Genomic DNA, 18419 nt, shown 5'->3' on the forward strand with positions numbered 1-18419 from the left:
CAAGGCGCTTTCCAAAGTAAACAGGACTTTTTGAAGATAGCGCCCCCTGGTAGAGCCATCTATATGTCGAATGGTGCGTTAGAATCTGCTATCTTTATCCACTAACCATTTGTTCTGATTTCTTTTCTAAGTTTTGTTTACTTTGAAACACACCTTGTATACAACGTTAGCTTCCTCTTCCTATCTAACATAGAATGGTTGCATTCTTTTCTGTGAGCTGAGTTGCTATTCATTGGAGGTTCTCAAAGTATGTTGATATTCTAACTAAAGAAAAACTAGGTTTAGAACTGATGTCAATGTTACTAGTTAGATACTAGTTTATTACAAAATCGACTTTATTTGACGACAGTAAGGAAGGCTATGGTTCGGGTGTCACCGAACATTTTATACTCTCGCATGATAAGTTGATAATCGAGATTTCATTATCCGTCATTTAGCAATATGTTTTTATTTTGGCTGTAAAAGTAATTCGAATTAAGAATTTTTGAGAGATTTACCGATATTTTCGGTGAAAATTTTTAGGTTAGGTTTAGGTTGGGCACTGAGCTCTTCGTGTTCGAAATCAGGGACCTTGAAAAGTTATAGTCCGAACGACGGACAATTTTTCCATAAGGGATACCTCATCTCAAATACCGTATTTGTGTAAAGTTTTATTCCGCTATCATTCATTGGTTCCTAATGTATAGATTATACAGAGAAGGCATCAGATGGAATTCAAAATCAGCGTTCTATTGGAAGAATGGCGTGGTTGTTAAACCGATTTCCGGCCCATATTTCGTACATATCCTCAGGGTGTTTAAGAAAATATTATATACCGAGTTTCATTGAAATCGGTCGAGTATTTCCTGAGATATGGTTTTTGGTCCCTAAGTGGGCGACCCCACGCCCATTGTTCAATTTTTAAAAAAAGCCTGGGTGCAAGCTTCCCTTCTGCCATTTCTTCCGTAAAATTTAGTGTGTCTGACGTTTTTTGTTTAGTCTGTTACCGCACTGTTAGTGATTGTCAACATAACCTTTGTATGGGAGGTTGGGCGTGGTTATTATCCGACTTTTTTCCTTTTTTTTTGAAAAAAAACCTGGGGGGGGGGGGGTATATGGGAAATGCCTGAAGGAAACGACTCTATAGAGTTTTGGTTGACATAGCTATGGTAGTTTCTGAGATATGTACAAAAAACTTAGTATGGGCGGCGGGGCCACGCCCACTTTTTAAAAAAAAATTACTTCCAAATATGCCCCTCCCTAATGCAAACTCCTTTGTGCCAAATATCACTTTAATATCATTATTTATGGCTTAGTTATGACACTTTCTCGGTTTTTTCGGTTTCCGCCATTTTGTGGGCGTGGCAGTGGGGCCCGATTTTTCCCATCTTCGAACTTAACCTTTTATGGGACCAAGAAATATCGTGTTCCAAGTGTTCATCATGATAGCTCAATTTTTACTCAAGTTACAGCTTGCCACGTAACGAACGGACTGACGGACAGACTAACTGAATCCGCATTATATTCCAAGGCGATGTATATGTCTGTATTTTCTATTTTCCAAAAAAAAAAATATAAAATACACTCCTTTAGGTTTAAGAATCAAGTGATATGCTTTATAAAATATGTAAGAAGAAATGAATTAATTAGTTCCCTAATTTGAATTGCGCTTGATGTTACTCATACGCCATGTACAACTTATAACTTTTCAAACGACATTTAATTAATATTTTCAACTAACGCACAAATAATTATTACAGAAAAGTGCTTCTTAAATAAGATTTAAAAAGAATCTTTAAAAATAATCTTGAAATATATAAGAGAGAAGAAAACACAAAGGTCTCAGCATGCTCCAAACCTAAAGCAATACAGAGCATACCTCAGCATAAAATTTGACGGCGTTGTACTCTGCAACGTGCCAACTAGGCGGTTTACCTAAATCAAAACAAATACAGACACAAAATGGCAAGCGAGTACGAGAAAATATAAATTGAAAGGAAAACTCGAAAAAAAAATAAATTTAAAGTTGCGGTGGAAAGCAACTAAAGTGTTAACTAACAGTCTGAAAACAAAGAAAACACGCAGCCAAATAAATGCATTCTAAATGGAGAAAATTACTTAAAAGCAAAACAAAATTAATGCAAAGTTGTGTGCGTTAAATGGAGAAAATTATTGCGGCTGCTGCGGAAACAACTCGGACGGCATGCCGACTTGCTGTCTGCATATTTGCTGAACACAAATTAAATGCAAACCAAACAATCTGCGGCGGACAGACTCGAAGTTTGTAAAGCAAACAAAAGGTAACAAAATAAAATACAAGTGGTATTGAAAGTAAACTGCGTGAAAACAGAGTTGTATTAGTAGCGGCGGTAAGGATAGACAATGGAACTAAATAAACGTTTCTACAAATGAGTGGAAAAGAAGAATTTTTAAAAGTTTTGCCGTAAAATGGCGCACAGAGAAAAAAATGTAAATTTAATTACGATGCAATTAGCTGAAAATAATGAAATGCTGAAAAAATTCCAAGAAATATGTATACATCGTAGGGAAATTGAATTCTTTAGTATAGAAAAAAAATTAGTAAACTTTGTATATATATATAGAAACTCTTATTGGTTTGTATATGAATTGAGAAAAGTAGTGAAAAAACAGATAAAGCTAACTATAATTGAATCCATAGCGCAATAGAAAACTAGTTGTGAAAAATTAGTGGAAGGAATAGTAAGAAGGAGAGTAGTAAAAATAATCAAAAAAAAATTGTCTCGCTCTGAAAACACTACTGGAGGACTGCTTTGTTAATTAAACATAAAGACAATATTTAGTGGTTTACTATGCGTAGTTTTAGCAAATTTAATGTTAATTAAGGAGGATGAAGTCATGCGTAGAAGCCCACGCAAGTGAGGAAAGTTCCCTGAGCGCCATTCACTTGGGAGTGGCCAGGAACGCTTCTTTGACATATGGCTTTAGCAGCTCACGACTTCCGGTCTTAGACCAAGTATTGTCTGGGTAGCCAAAAAACATCAGTTTGAAAGCGAGCTAAGGTGAGAAGGCGAACCATCTCTCCCCAGGGTTGCTGGATTTGTTACCAACCACGTAAACAAATACCCCTAATGAAAAGAAAAAAACAGCCCCGAATGAGAGACAACCCTTTTGACTACTGTAAACGTATTAAGTGTTACGATTTAAGAGCGTGCATTGGGAACATCCGGTCCCTTAATTGTGATGAGCCTATCATATTGTGATAGAGGGAAGGCATGCGTACGCTCCGAGGTCCTAACATTGACTCTCTTGTTGCAGCCAAGATACGCACTGTAAGACGGCATTGCAAGCTCCACATGTACAGCTGCAACCGAAACCATAGGTTTTTGGAAAACACAAAAGGACAGCTGGTACGATGAAGAGTGCCGTGTCGCAGTGGAGAGAAAACACACTGTCCACCAGAGGCCGAAATGCTGAGATTTTGACAAGACGAAGATTTTGACAAGTTGGCCAAAAGGGATAATATTCGAAATTTTATAGGAAAAAATGCGGCGACTAACAGAAGAAGAAGAACAACAGAAGGTTGAAAGACGGGAGCATGATCTTGTGAAACCCCTCGAGGTGATCTAGTGACTGATTCCCAGAGCATATTGAAATTATAGAAGGAACACTTCTCCAGTCTGCTGAATGGCAGTGAAAGCATAATACCTGGACATAGTAAGCTCGGTTCCCGGTTCGATGACGGTGGAGCAGACGTTCCATTGCCCTACCATCCACAATCTGCGCCAACTACCGTGGAATAAGCTTTCTAAACATCGCATTTAAGGTTCTATAGAGCGCACTGTATGCAAGATTAAAGCCCACCGTCAACAAACTGATTGGACCTTATCAGTGTGACTTTAGACCTGGCAAAGCAACAACTGACAGATATTCACCATGCGCCAAATCTTGGAAATGAGCCGTGAAAAGAGGATCGACACATAGCACCTCTTCGTTGATTTCTAAGCTGCTTTTGACAGCGCGGCAAGGAGCTGCCTTTATGCCGCTGTGTCTCAATTTGGTATTCCCACAAAACTAATACGGCTGTGTAAGCTGACGTTGAGCAACACCAAAAGCTGCGTCAGGATCGGAAAGAAACTTTCTGAGCCGTTCGACACCAAACGAGGTTTCAGACAAGGCAACTCTCTATCGATTTCTTTAATACATTCCTGGACAAATAACTCAAGCTGCAGAACTTAATCGAGAAGGGACAATCTTCTAGAAGAGTGTACAACTTCTGGCGAACAAAGACCAAATTCTACAAGCCACTGATCATCACCGTCCTGATATTTGATGCAGAGGCCTGGGCGATGACAATATCTGATGAGTCGGCGTTACGAGATTGCGAGAGAAAAAGAGCGGCGAAAACAACTGGCGCGCTGTTGTAAATTCGGCTATAACTATGTAAGCGGTATCTTCGTCAATAAAGAAGAAGAAAAGTAGCAATGTAAATTAGTTGTATTATACAGAAATAGTAGTAGAAATATCTATAAAATGCAGCTATTTGTCAAAATTGTAGAATAAATATTAATATGAGTTATAAAAGGCCTTAATATTTTTTAATATTAACTGAATTTTTGTATATACATATACATATAAAAATGACATACATTATTATAACAAACTGTATGTACATACTATAATAGTAACACATTACTAACCCAAGACTTGGTGGGCGATGAGAGCATCACAAATGGCGAACTTTCGTCGCTATCCTCGTACATTTAAGCTGCCGAGTTTAATTAATTTTCCCCGCAAATATATGTATATCTGTATAATTGTTTTTTAGTATTGTTTTTTCCGTCTCTTTTTTAACGGTTTTTCATCGAATTTTTTATACACACATAGCCATGCATTTGTTTACATACTTGCATACTGTGGCGAGTTCACTGCTTTATACACACTCTCGTTTGTTTGCATTTTATGCGAAATTAGTTTCCCGCAGCGTTCTCTGTTTAAATGCATACAACAAAATTGAAACAAATTAAATAAAAGGAAATTATTTTAATTGAATTTAAGTTGCCCGAAAGGCAAAAAAAGGCAGGAGAATGAATGAGCTGGTATCGTTGTGAAATGGTGCTATATTATTATATGCATTTAAGCGAGTGTATGTATAGGTATGTATGTATGTGTATTCAAATGTCTAGTAGCAAAAAAGTACTTTTTAAGCTTGTGGCAGCATAAATTTATATCATTAAGGGATTAGTGGGGTTTAAATATTAGTTTTCCTCTTCAATTTAAGTTGCCCTAATCTCTTATCGACATATCTAACTGTTGAGAAGTAAGTTGTATAGTCGCTTTTTAGAACCACAACAAAAATTTAAAATGCTAGTTTTAGGTCTAAAGTTTTTTGGAGTGGGCCATATAAAATTTTAAATTTCGAAGATAGGGCATAAAAGATTGGGTGTATCCTTTGCTGTATGGCACTGTATGGCCGTCCTGCTGGATCCAAATGTTGTCCAAGTCTTCCTCTTCAATTTACTTGAACAAAAATTCGGTTGACATTGCGCGATATCGCTCACCACGGCGAATGGCGGTTCCTTCTTCATTTTCGAAGAAAAATGGGCCGATGATTCCACCAGACCAAAATCCGCACCATACAGTGATTCGTGCTGGGTGCATTGGCTTCTCGACGATTACGTGCGGGTTTTCTGTGCCCCAAATGCGACAATTCTGCTTGTTAACGTAACCATCGAGGTGGAAATGAGCCTCGTCCGAAAAGATGATTTTTCGGTAAAATTGACCATCCTCGGTCAAACGATCTTCTGCCCAAACTGCGAACTGTAGAATAGTGAATAGCGACCCATTTCGTAAATTTTAGACTTTTTACTGAATATCTGTCACTTTCCGAATGGTATTTGACGTTTCCAATGTCGAAATATAGATAATTCAAATTTAAAACTTTAGATGACCCACCCTATACTATACTCAGTAGCAACTTGTAGCCAGAGTATTACGAGTAATATCATAATTTTACTTATTTTTTTTTAAATTCAAACTGGTCAGTGTGAAAAAATGTAGAGCAACGCGCTCCCCCCAACTCCCTCGCCTCTGGTCGGTCATTTAAAGTGAGTTAATTGAAAGCGTTTTAATTTAATTGCACTTTAAATGAGTTAAATTCACTTTGAACGTGCAGGCAAAGACATAAGTACTACTACGCACATGCACACAGCTACAAGGTAAAGAAAAAACAAAAATCGTACAGCAACAACAATAGTAAACTTATACAACAACATCAGTTGCTGCGTGGAATATGCCAAATAAGAGAAAACAAGGCACGCGCCTGCAGTGAACTACTGACCGCGCAGTGCAAACGGTCAACAGGGCGTATGAGTGACCGCTGACGGGCAACTAAATAAACGAGTGGCAGCAAATAAACTCAGTTGGTTGTCACACGCACACAGAACTATGTGGCGTGTATGATACTAGACTGCATGTGCGGTTAGTAGATGCTGCATGCACATTCCTATAAATGTATGTGTGCGTATGTGTATGAATGTCTGTTAATTGACTCTAGGCCACTATGCCATGCGTTAGAGTACATAAAAGTTTGCTCCGAATTTTTTTGAAGTATTATTTGTACTGAAGTTTCATTGAAAGTATGCTGAAAAGTTGAATGTTTTGACACAAAATTTTTAAAATTATTTTTTTAATTTTTTTTTAATAAATTATTTTTATAATTTTTTTTTAATAAAAAAATTTTTCCAAACAATTTTTTTTTCAAAAAACTAAAATTTTTCACACAAAATTTTTTTCCAAAAAATTTAAAATTTGTTTCGCAAGAAAACAGTTGTAACGCACTTTAATGGAAGTTTAAATGTACACAGCTATAGTTTAAGTTTTACTGTACATAAAATTTTTATTTTAATATATTTTTATTTTTTATTATAAAAATACGATTTTCACTCCACATATGCACAACCACTTTCGTAATACTTGACACGACTAACTTTCTGAGTATGTCTGAGTTATTGCAAAATATTTTTCATTATTGCGTACAAATAAATATGGCGGCGTTACGCTTGAGCTGCCGCGCGACGACTGCCGTCACAATTGCGATTTAATATATTTTCAAGCGTGGCAAGCCAACACACCAAGGGCTACATGCATACAAGTGGGGTGAAGAATTTTAAAAGAAAGTAGCATAGTAAGCGTGAAAGTTGACTGATTGGCCGACTAGTTGTTAGCCACGCTAAGCGCTCAATGGGAGCGAGCAGCTACTTAGTAGGCTCTTTGGCAAGCGCCACAGTCTGGCAAGTGTATTATAAGTAAAACACAAGCAACGAACATTTATACATTCCAGCGTGCGTTTGTATGTGTGTCTGTGTGTGCGCGAATGGCCAGGCAAGCAGCCAAAAGCGCCACATACAAATCGCCATTCAATATGCTTGCCTGTATGTTACTCATACGCTGTGTAGCACCACACTTGCTGTAACAGTTTGATGCCTTACCACGTGCTCACCAAAATTTCGGCGGCTACGTTCACGCTGACGACGCTGTTCGTGCAAATTGCCAGTTGGCATGAAAATATGGTAATATAATGTATAACTCGTATTTATTACCAATGTGTTGCATGGTTGTTATTGCCGCTGTTATAGTGTTATTGTTATGGCTATGCTCTCTTCTTTATGTGAACGTCGTGTAGCTGTGTGTTGCTAAGGTTTACTGGCTTACATACTTCACGTTTCAACAAAGTATTTTTTTGTGGGCAGCGGTAGCGCGATGAATTGCTACACCAAACACTTGACGACGTTTATTTGTATATACATATATGTATATGTATGTACAATATATGCATTTATATATTGTGTTTGCACTTATTCGGCTGGCAGCACATGTAAGCAGTTATGTTTTGCAACTGTTTTGGATTTTTATTTTGCTTTGTTGTTGTGGCTTTTTGCTTGCTATTGCTTTACTTTCACTTTGCTGCTGATTTCACTTTCTTTCACGTGGTTTGCTGCGATGTATATATATATATGTTTGTATGTGGTGTGTTTCCCACACAAAGTAGACAAAAAAGAGGCACGACTGTTCTTTGTATGGATTGCACTGTTATTTTATTTTTTTATTTTCTTTTCAAATATTGAGCAAATGTGTGTATCATTAGTAATAGTAAGGAAAGAGTTTCCGTGAAGCACTCGCTATGTACCGTTATTTTCTGCTGTGGTGGTATAAGAAGTTTTTGAAGAAATTCTTATGAATTTTCAGTTTAATTTTACTTGTTATTTTTTTGTTGTTTTAACTCCACATTTCTAAAGCCTAACTTAGACCTTTTTTTGACAAATATGGAAGTTGCATAATTTACACTGAAGCTGAAGCTAACAGTAAATAAGTTTGTGAATTTTTTAGAATATTTTTAATATTTTAAATATGAGCGGTACTTTGTTTGAGGAGCTTACTTATCTATTTTCATAACTTCTTACAGGAATAATTTTTTATAGGAAATTAAAAAATTCTATTCTAGAAATTTAAATTTTTTTATTGTATATTGAAAGTTTAACTATTCAAAATCATCCAAACTGGTTCGGCCGGAACGCGAAACTTTAAACGCGTTTTTCTCAAAACTGACTTTTTCGGAAGGATGCCCACGATTTCTCACGTTCTACTGGACCGATTTACTTGCAATTTTTATAGAGTCTTCTTTGTAGGCTTGTCTATGCTTAGAACTAGCCCCATCCCCAAATTTTTATTTTTATTATTTAAAAAAAATTCGAAAGATTCAGAAAAAAGTGATCCAAAAAACGCTTTTTTTTAGGCAGTCGCCATTTTGTGAAAAATTGTTTTCCCACTTTTCCGTAGTTCCGACCATTGCGACATTATTCTAGATTAGTAATCTTTTTATCTTTTGGTTTCAGATAACTAGGAGGGTTGAAATCATGGGCATGGTCACATGGAAATTTTTAGAGACGCCCCACTTCGTCAACTCATAATTTTTGAAATTTTTTACTTTTTTTTAATTTTTAATTTTTGTCTCTACTCTTCTAAAATTAACAAAACTAGTAAAAATAGATAGTAAAAATATTAATTGTCTTTTTTTTCAACACTTAAATTACCTGAAATTCATGCTTCTAGACTAGAATACCCCCTTAAAAACAAGTTTTGCAATCTCAAAAATAGGATTAAAATTAATGAAAATTTTGATCCAAAATAATATCCAACATAATATTGAAAAATGTGAATTACAAGTTTATAATTAAGAGGCAAGGAAGAGCTAAGTTCGTGTGCAACCGAACATTTTGTACGCTATCAACTTGCAAAGATTAAGGCCGGAAAGCAGATTCAAGGTTTTTAAAAATATACCGCACTTTTCTCATAATAACAAATATTTTCGGTCAGTATTATTTTTCACTTTTTAGTTTGAAATACTTTAGATGTGTGTTTTATATTTTTTATCCTCTTGCAAACTTAAAAATCTAAGCTATATAGATATAGGGTTATGCAAATGTAATTGCTCAGGATGACGAGAAAAGTTGAAATACGGATGGCTGCCTGTTTGTCCGTCCGCCCATGCAAGCTGTAACTTGAGTAAGAATTGAGAATCGAACCATTGTCACGCCCACAAATCGCCATGAACCGAAAAATATACAAAGTGTCATAACTAAGCACCTAAATTAAGATAAAAAGCTGTAATTTGGTACCGACGATCGCAGTAGCAAGGGGTATCTGTGGGCAAAAATCCTTTCCTAATAATAGTAACTATGTAGAACCTGTTCAACTCATAACAGTGTATGTTTGTGCTTAAGATCGATAATAGAGTCAACTTGATCTACCCCCATTTAACTAAAATCAGGATTTTCGAACATCCGGCAGACTTTACGCCACATTGACTCCCAACTAATGATTTTCGTTTTTCTAACAAACCATGTGCCAAACATGTCGGCTAGTGTATGAGTTACATATGTATAGAATAGTATATGTATACTACATATATATCAAATTGCTTCGATTCCGATCCTCTGGTTGTCATTTCACATCTGAAGGTATTTGGCTTAGCTACTTGCAAGTTGCAAGAGTGTAAAATGTTCAATTGAACCCGAACTTAGCCCTTCCTTAATTGTTTATTTTATGTTTCTGAATTTCATATATGGTGAAGGCAATGGATGAGAGAGATCGCGTGTAACTCGAATAATAACGCTGGCCTACACGTATTTTGGTGGCTAAGATTTTATACCTGATTTTGGATGTATTTTGTTGTTAAGTTGATACGCGAAAACAAGTCACATTTTCCATGTCAGCTCTTGTTCATAAGAAAGAAGAAAAATACGTCTGGTAGCGGGAATGTGGTTAATCCTACCTACTATACTGACTACTGATGCGCACAGGGCTGCACCAAACCAAAAAAAAATTTTTAAGTCAGTGTAATTGGTTTATTCACATAAATAGTTAGAAGCCAATATTTGCAACGGCTGACCTCATGCAGGACAGTACCATACAAGCTTACATTACTTTGTGTATGCCAGGGCGTATGAGTGATGCGAGATGTGGTGGCTGGCAAGTGCTTGCAAACATAGTATACGGGGAAATTAAAATGAGAATTGTAGGTAAACTAGACTGACATCTAGTAGCGGGAATGTGATTCATCCTACCTACTATACCGACTACTGATGCGCACAGAGCTGCACCAAACCAAAAAATTTGTTTTGTAGGCCAGTGTAATGATTTATTATAAATAAGTTAATTAAAATAATTTCCTAAGAATGTGAGTGTGTTTCTAAAATTTATGGAATTATACTAGGAAAATTTAAAGCGATTGAAATTTAAATTTTAAATTTGAATAAAATAATTTTATATTATAAAAGGATTGTTTTTTCTGCAAAATTTGTTTGCCATTCTGACTATTATTTTTTAACGACTTCTTATACCTTGTTTTATTTAAATAAATTTTTCTTAATCCATTATTTGTGCTCATATATGTATGGAAATTATTAAACTGAACTCCATTAAATTTTTCTTTCATATATATATATATTTTACGAATTATAAAGTCAATAGCTTTATCAACTAAAAGCATCAGCCAACCAACATTGCCACCTTATTTTGTTTCTACCCTCGCACACAATCGTATACGTTGCTTTTGCTAATCGCCAGTGAATACATTTTTGCATAGCTTCCTTTCATCTATTATTCCATTATCGCTATTCGTTATTGCTTTCGACTGCATTGTAACGATAATTGTTATTTCTTCCTTTATTGCAGTGTTATTGTAGCCGTATATCTGGTAATAACACATACATATAACTATGTACAATATTTATATGAATATGCATGGTATATTATATCCTTTGCTTTTGGTGTGAAACCTAAGAGGCGCACAAATACAAATACGTACTTGTAATAATTTATACAAACACAGTTTAATACACTGATAATACATACATATGTATATGGATATGAAGCAGTAATTTTATATGTATTGTGCTCATACCGTTAACTTTTAGTTTACGAAATTCGTTCCACCATGCTGCCTATAAAACCATGAAAGAAATGCGATTTTTTGAAAGGATATGCCTGTTAGCAAGTTGTTAAATGGAAAATATGTTTTGCTGCAAAGCAAAGCAAAGTGTAATTTGTTTTGCAAATAATATTTTTATGTGTGTATATAATGTCGTTAGGGCTTACGACAACACGTTTTCCGACGTCTGTGGTTGCTGTAGCCTACTGTCCAGACCATAGTTTGTATGGTTTTGCCCATTTTTTTTTGTTTCCGACTCACTTTCCATTTGACTACCCACACAATTTATATGCCTCTCTGCACATGTTGTGTAGTAGATTTTTTATTATTATTTAAATTATTTCACTTAAAGTGCATTGAAAGAAATTCATTTAATAAAAGCAGCAAAATGCTCTTAAAATGATTTTCAAGAGCTTTTAAAAGGTGTGTTAAAAATTTTTATAAAGTAATGAAATATTAAGAAATTATTCTTGAAATTTTCGGAGCTTTTGAAAACTCTCATCTGAAAAAGCTCTTTAGAAATTTTCTTCGCCTAAAAATAACATCACTATTTACTACTTTGAAAAAAAAAAAAATTAATATTTTTTCTTTAACATTTGTTCAGAGCTTTTAAAGGCTGTGAACTGAAAAGCTTTTTGTTAAAGCTTTTTTTTAACGAAAGAAAAGTGGAAGTGCTTAAATAAAAAAAATATTTAAAAAACCGGTAAACGCTCTTTGTTGCAAGAAAATTTTTTTAAGTAATTTCAATAGCTGTTGAAAGCTCCTATCTGAAAAAGTTCTTTCAAAAGCTTTTCGACTAAATTATCGTCGATGTTTAAAATGTATGAGAAAAAGAAAATAATATTTTTTATTAATTACTTAGAATTATAGAAAGCTTTGATCTGATAATTAACTTTCAAAAGCTTTCTGATCAGAATAACACTTGAATATGCTTTTAATGAGGAAATGATCTTATAAACTATGAAAAGCTCTTTAGAAAGTTCATTGTTTCAATAAAATATTTTGTATTCATTCTAAGAGCTGTTGAAAGCTCTGATCTGCAAACGCTTTTTCCAACTTTTCGTTTCAAATTTAAATTTTTGAAAAAAAGCAAATTGCATTTTTAATAAAAATTACTATGAATTATGTTATGTAATAAATTTTATGATTATGGGAGCTTTTTATACAAGCTTTCAGGTGCGTTTTTAAAACTGTCCACGCTAAGATTTTTTTAAAATGTTTTTTTTTAATGTACCATGACAAAAAAAGAAAAATTTTAATAAACTGTTTTTATATATTCTAATAATTTGATTAAAACATACAGAAATTTTTACAGTGTACACATTTCACTTTCTTCTGCTACTATTTGTTCTAACAATTTAAGAAACACATATATTTTCACATATTTATACCTAAACACCTTCTAACAGTATAATAGAAATCGTTGACTTACAAACTTGCCACAAGTAGTGGCATGAAAAACTGAAAGGAGTCGCATACAGTATCATAGTAGGACAGCAGTATGAATGGCTGCTACAAAACATACTCGCATGCCTATGGACGGTACACAGTTATAGTTATATCACTTTATTGTTGCGAAGTTTACGTCAGGCTAAGTGAAAGTATTTTGCAGACAAGTCGATACATATACATATGTGTATGTATGTATATATTTTCATATTTACCGTTGGTTGGGATTTTCCAAAGTTATACAGACATATGCTTAAAGTTCTATAGTCCTGACACAAGAGTTTGTGCAGTGGTCAGACGGCCTCTTTCGAAGTTGTGAATAAGCACGTACAAGAGGAAAAGTTGCCATACTTGCTTATATTTTGTTGTGTTTGTAGGAAGCATAAATTTTATAAGGGCGATAAGGAAAAGAGGTAGTTGTGTATGTGTAAGTATGAAAAGTTGGTTTCGGGATATATTTCTTGAGGCCGGAGAATTTCAGAAAAAAAGTGAAAACTATAAATAAGGTCCTGAGTAAGACTTAACTTTCAAAAAAATTTGTTTAATATTCAGAGAAAAAATTAATAAAATTAAGTCACTGCGAACAACATCTTTTTAGGCAGTTTTATTTAGTTTTTCATGACTTAAACAACTATATATAATATTAGTCCAGTATTTTAGTCTTATGGAAAAATTATTTGAATAACTTAGAAAGCTTTCAGAAGTTCATAAAAAGCTCTTTCCAAATCTCTTTGAAGTAAAAATGTGTTAAAATAATATTGAAAATAATTTTAAGGAGATTTTGAAAAAGCTTTTGCAGATGTGTGAGCTTTCAAAAGCTCCTGAAAATTATTTTAAATATTATTTAGACATAATTTTACTTCACTGAGTTTTTTTAAATAGATTTTCTGAACTTTTGAAAGCTTCATAAGTTAATATTTCAATATTTAATATTTCAGGAAAAATCTAGTGTTATTGGTTTCAAATTAGTTGGGAGCTTTTCAGAGCTCTAATCTGCAATAGCTCATTGGAATAAAGATTTTTTGGAATAGTTTAAATAAATTTCAAAAGCTTTTGAAAACTTTGGTTTGGAAAAGCTCTTCCAGTGTCGTTGGTTTCAAATGGATTGGGCACTTTTCAGAGCTGTGACCTGTAAAAGCTCATTAGAACAGAGATTTTTCAGGAATAGGTTAAATATTTCTTAAAAGCTTTGATTTGAAAAAGCTCTTCCGAAAGCTTTTAGTTTTGCTCTTTCGAATGCGTATCCGCAAAACGCGACAAAATTGTTTACAATGGGGGAAAAAACATATTTATGATTCGGTTCTAAATAGATAGCTTTGAAAGCTCTGACTTAAAAAAGTTTAATGAAATAAAATTGTTCAGGAAAATAAATATCGAAGGCGTTTAAAGCTAAGATTTGAAAAAGCTCTTTCATACAATTTACTTTTTGCTTTCTCGCAGTATGAAAAGAAAATGAGCTTTTTCAGATAATTTCCCTCAAAAACCATGGTAAGGTTACTTGAGACCTTGGAAATATTTTCTTGAAATACCATACCAGGGCTTTTAAAGGAAATTATTTGAAAAAGTTCATTTTGATTTTTGCAGAAAAATTGACTATTTCTTAACATTTTTAGAAAAAAAATTAAGTTCTAATTGATGGAGAGCTTTTGAAAAATAGAAAAGCTTATTGACCTGAAGCTTTAAACTTTTTTAAATGGTGAAAAAGACAGTTTTTAGTTCAAAATTGTTTGAGTCTAAAGGTCTATGATATATTTTTCCTGTGAATTCGTTTATGGTTTTTCCATTCCCCATGTAGTTTGCAGCATTTGAATTCCAGTTTTGCTATCGCCCATTTAACTGCTTTAACTGTCAACATTTGTTTGTATTACTTTTCAACTTGCCAGTTTTTAGCGTTGTCATCTGACTCTTTGCCTGTTTGTCGCTAAGCTCTTTTTCCTTCAAGTGCTTTAAGTGGCTTATGAGTATTTATTAGCCTACCACAATGCGAGCACTGGGCTGTCACGCAAGCACACATTCACATACATATATACATAAGGAAACACGCAGACACACATACACATATATAGTCACAAACATTCGCTCATGTGTGCTTGTCAACCGCAATACAAGTCGCGTTACTCTGCACACATGCTATGCATAAATCTGGTTTGCTGTCAAGTTACTCATACGCCATGTATGACCAGCACTGGCCACAGGCATGGCGTTCGCTAGCGACTTTTATTATAAGCCATTGTCTTTGGAAAATTGTTTTGCATTGCAGTAATGTTGGCGTTTATTTGCATTTAAATTTGCCGGTAATGTGTTAGATTGTTATTGTATTACGGCGATGTTTTTGTTATTTTTCTACCATAGTGGAATTTTACTCACTTTGCTTTTCTTTACGTGCCGCTGAAGAAATTTCTTTTGAAGTGCGCTGTGCTCATTTTCCACATTTTTTGTTGTGCTTAGCTACATTTTGTTGTTTTACCAGGCATATTTTTTGTTGTTCTTTACTTTACAACAGCAAGAAAGTTTCTGTGCTTGTTTTTGTTTTGAGGGAATTTTCCTCGTTTTGTGTTTGGCGTAAGTTAAGAAAAGCGGGTTCTTTCTTGCTTTTTACCCATTTTTCGTAATGTATACACATACACTGGTATATATGCATACTTACATACATACATACATATACATTTACACTTATATATACTCAACAACGCTGATTAGCATAATTCCTTTGTCTGCGAAATGAAACAAAGTAAGAGTACTCAAAGCATATAAGGAAAATGTTTAGACGGAGTTGCTAAACTCAAAGAAGTTTCAACAGCAAAGTAGTGTGGCAACTTCAGCTTATTGTTGCAACAAAAAGTGGACTGTCTCGGATATGCCGCGCCACAGGACGTTGAATTATTTCGCTTGCGCGCGTAGTAGGCAACTTTTGCTTTGTATTTTCACTTTTAACCCCTCAAAGGAGTGAAAAGTATAATAAAAAGAACAACAACAAAACAAAGTACAATTGAAAAACTTGCCGCATGCCGGTTGCAAAGCAATTGTTTACACATAAACTTTCCATTTCATTATTTCATGCCATCGTGCACCTATTAGCCCCAGCCCCTTGTATTGTGCTGGTATGGCACACATACCATTGGCTTTTATAGTTATTGTTGTATTTTTTGTTTTAGGAATACCATAGCGCTTTATAGCGTTTCACTGGTGCAAATTTAATTTCTTGCACGTGTGCACATATCTGATCAAATTTAAACCGGACTGAGAAAACACAATATTTACATAATGAAGCTCATACACGCATACATATTTATTTATGTATGTAGCTCAGTATATGTGCTCACATACTTTTTGCACATTTTCAGCGTCATTTGTGTGTGTGTTCGCTGAATTGTCGCCGGACATTAGTGTGTCGAAATTTCTGTGCGCATTTTAGCTGACATATTTTATGGTCATCCGAATTCTTTTCATACAAAAATATGTGTATGTGTGTAAGCAGCCCGTTAGCTGCACATTTGGTGTGGTTTAGACATACTTGTAACCCACATGTACATGGTGATAGTAAAAAGTTGCTGTATGACTTGCATAGGAACAGAAAAAGTGCACTGCTTTTCTCAAAATATTTTCGATATTTCAGCAATATGCTTTGTGGGTAATTTTTGTATATTGTTTGTAATTTTTTGTAATTTTTGGTCATTTTTTAATTTTATTTATTGTGCAAAAAAATTTTTTGTGTTTAAAAATATGTGTTTGGTTTACAATTATCACTTTTAGCTGAAATTGTAAAAAAAAGTTTATCTGAAAGCTTAGGTTGTTTAGAGATACGCTTGTTGAGGTTAGAGTTTTGACGGATTTTTTTTTAGTTTGTTCATTTAAAGTTAATATTCACCGTGGAATTTTTACTTGAAACAAAAATAATTCAAAAGGGAAATAAATTTAACATTACTGCTCTGTTTTCCAGGTTTTAAAATGCAAGAAATCATAAACTGAATTTAGTTTTTCATCAAAAATAAACTATAGAAAGGGCTTTAGCTCTAAAATTTACCATTTTAATGGCTTTTTCAGACAAGAAGTCTATAAATTTTTTTATAATTAAAGTACAAATATCAATTCTATTTGTTCTTTGCAGAGATAGTACTTAAATATTCCTAGCTATATTCCCAATTACTGTAAAGTTTTTATTATTGTTATCATTTATTTTAAAACGCTGACTTTTAACTAGTCTTCATAAAAATTAGTTCTTATAATGTCAGTGAAATGAAATGGAGATAATATTGTATTACGAGCAAGTTAGGAGTTCGAAATTATTTCCGGAGCCGGTCTAATAATGTGTTCTAATGCTGATGTGTTCAATCAGATGGTGAATAGTATATTTTTATTAGATTTAAATGAAGAAATATTAGTTGAAACCTTCAATCAGCATTAGAATACATTATTATACCGGCTCCTTTGACCAGATGGAATTGTGAATAGTATATTTTTATTAGATGGTCAAAGGATTCAAAATATATTATCAGTCAAGCTTTATTAAAAGTGACACCATTAATGTAAGTTACAGTTCAAAGGACAACTTTTCCATGGTTTCCGAACAACATTTTAGGCAGAGATTCTCTTTAGTTCTTCTATTTCCACACTTCTAATAAATTATGTAATCACCACTTTCTCAAAAGCAAAAAAGTTCAACTACTTAAATAATTTTCTAGCTCTGGAATGTTTTTAGATAGTATGATAGCCTTCGTGGATAATATTGAACATAAATACATTAATTATTTCAATGGATTTAATTTGATGCTATGAAGAAGGTCTTACTGAAAAATAAAAAACTTAAGTCACTGTAATATGTTTACTAGTGAAGTATAGATCAGATGTTCGATTCTTTGCAATATATTATCCATAGAAAATGAGTAAGTAAAACTTGAGGGTTTCAAGGCTTAGCTTCGCTTGCACGTAAGCAACAATGCCCTTCACAAATACTCGCATGCCTTACAATGACTGCGACCGGTCCGTTTTTTGACAGCTATATGCTTTAACAATCCGATCTAAAAAGTGTCTACGGAGATAGTATTAAACAATAGAGATAACATTCAAATAATAACACATGCCGATCCCACCAAATGAAAAAGCTTTTCATACAAGCACTTAATTCAGATCATTCAATTCGTATGACAGCTGTATATTGCAATGCTCCGACATATGATCAGCTCTTACATGAGAAAAGTACGAATGGAAAATTGCAGATTTGTATCTCAAAAACTGATAGACTAATTCGCGAATGTACAGATAGAGGTATGAATCGGCCGACAAGGCTAAATCGACTCAGTCAGGACCGGTCTGTCCATATAAGCAACTTAAGCAATTGTCTCGGGTGAAAATGTTTTAGGGCGGCGTTTTGGCTAATTTTCTTTAGATATTTAATCCCTGAGATAGATTGTTAAGGAAAAATATGTTTAGAAAAGGCGGAGAATTCGGCTTTTGCCCGGGGCGTTAATTTGTCTCGGGCCGGCCCTGGATTCAGCTCATCACGTAGATAATTTATATATTT

At 34.1% G+C, this 18419-nt stretch overlaps 1 protein-coding gene across 3 annotated transcripts in view; it reads right to left on the reverse strand.

Moving 5' to 3' along the window:
• The window catches only part of LOC105233831 (echinoderm microtubule-associated protein-like CG42247), a 121922-nt gene that overhangs the window by 42909 nt on the left and 60594 nt on the right, over nt 1-18419 (reverse strand). Inside the window, exons 1-2 of one of the 3 annotated variants that reach the window (XM_049459009.1) lie at nt 6799-7047; nt 4659-4948 (exon numbers count right to left, since the gene is read on the reverse strand). The exons of 1 other annotated variant lie outside the window; for it this stretch is intronic. In XM_049459009.1, coding sequence (XP_049314966.1) covers nt 4659-4721 — 63 coding nt within the window. In that variant the 5' untranslated portion in view covers nt 4722-4948; nt 6799-7047. Of the gene's footprint in view, nt 1-4658; nt 4949-6798; nt 7048-18419 lie in introns of those variants that run through there. One more of the 3 variants, XM_049459010.1, reaches the window with a different exon arrangement.

The sequence above is a fragment of the Bactrocera dorsalis genome, chromosome 5 (assembly GCF_023373825.1).
Source record: "Bactrocera dorsalis isolate Fly_Bdor chromosome 5, ASM2337382v1, whole genome shotgun sequence".
Classification (NCBI taxonomy): Eukaryota; Metazoa; Arthropoda; class Insecta; order Diptera; family Tephritidae; genus Bactrocera; species Bactrocera dorsalis.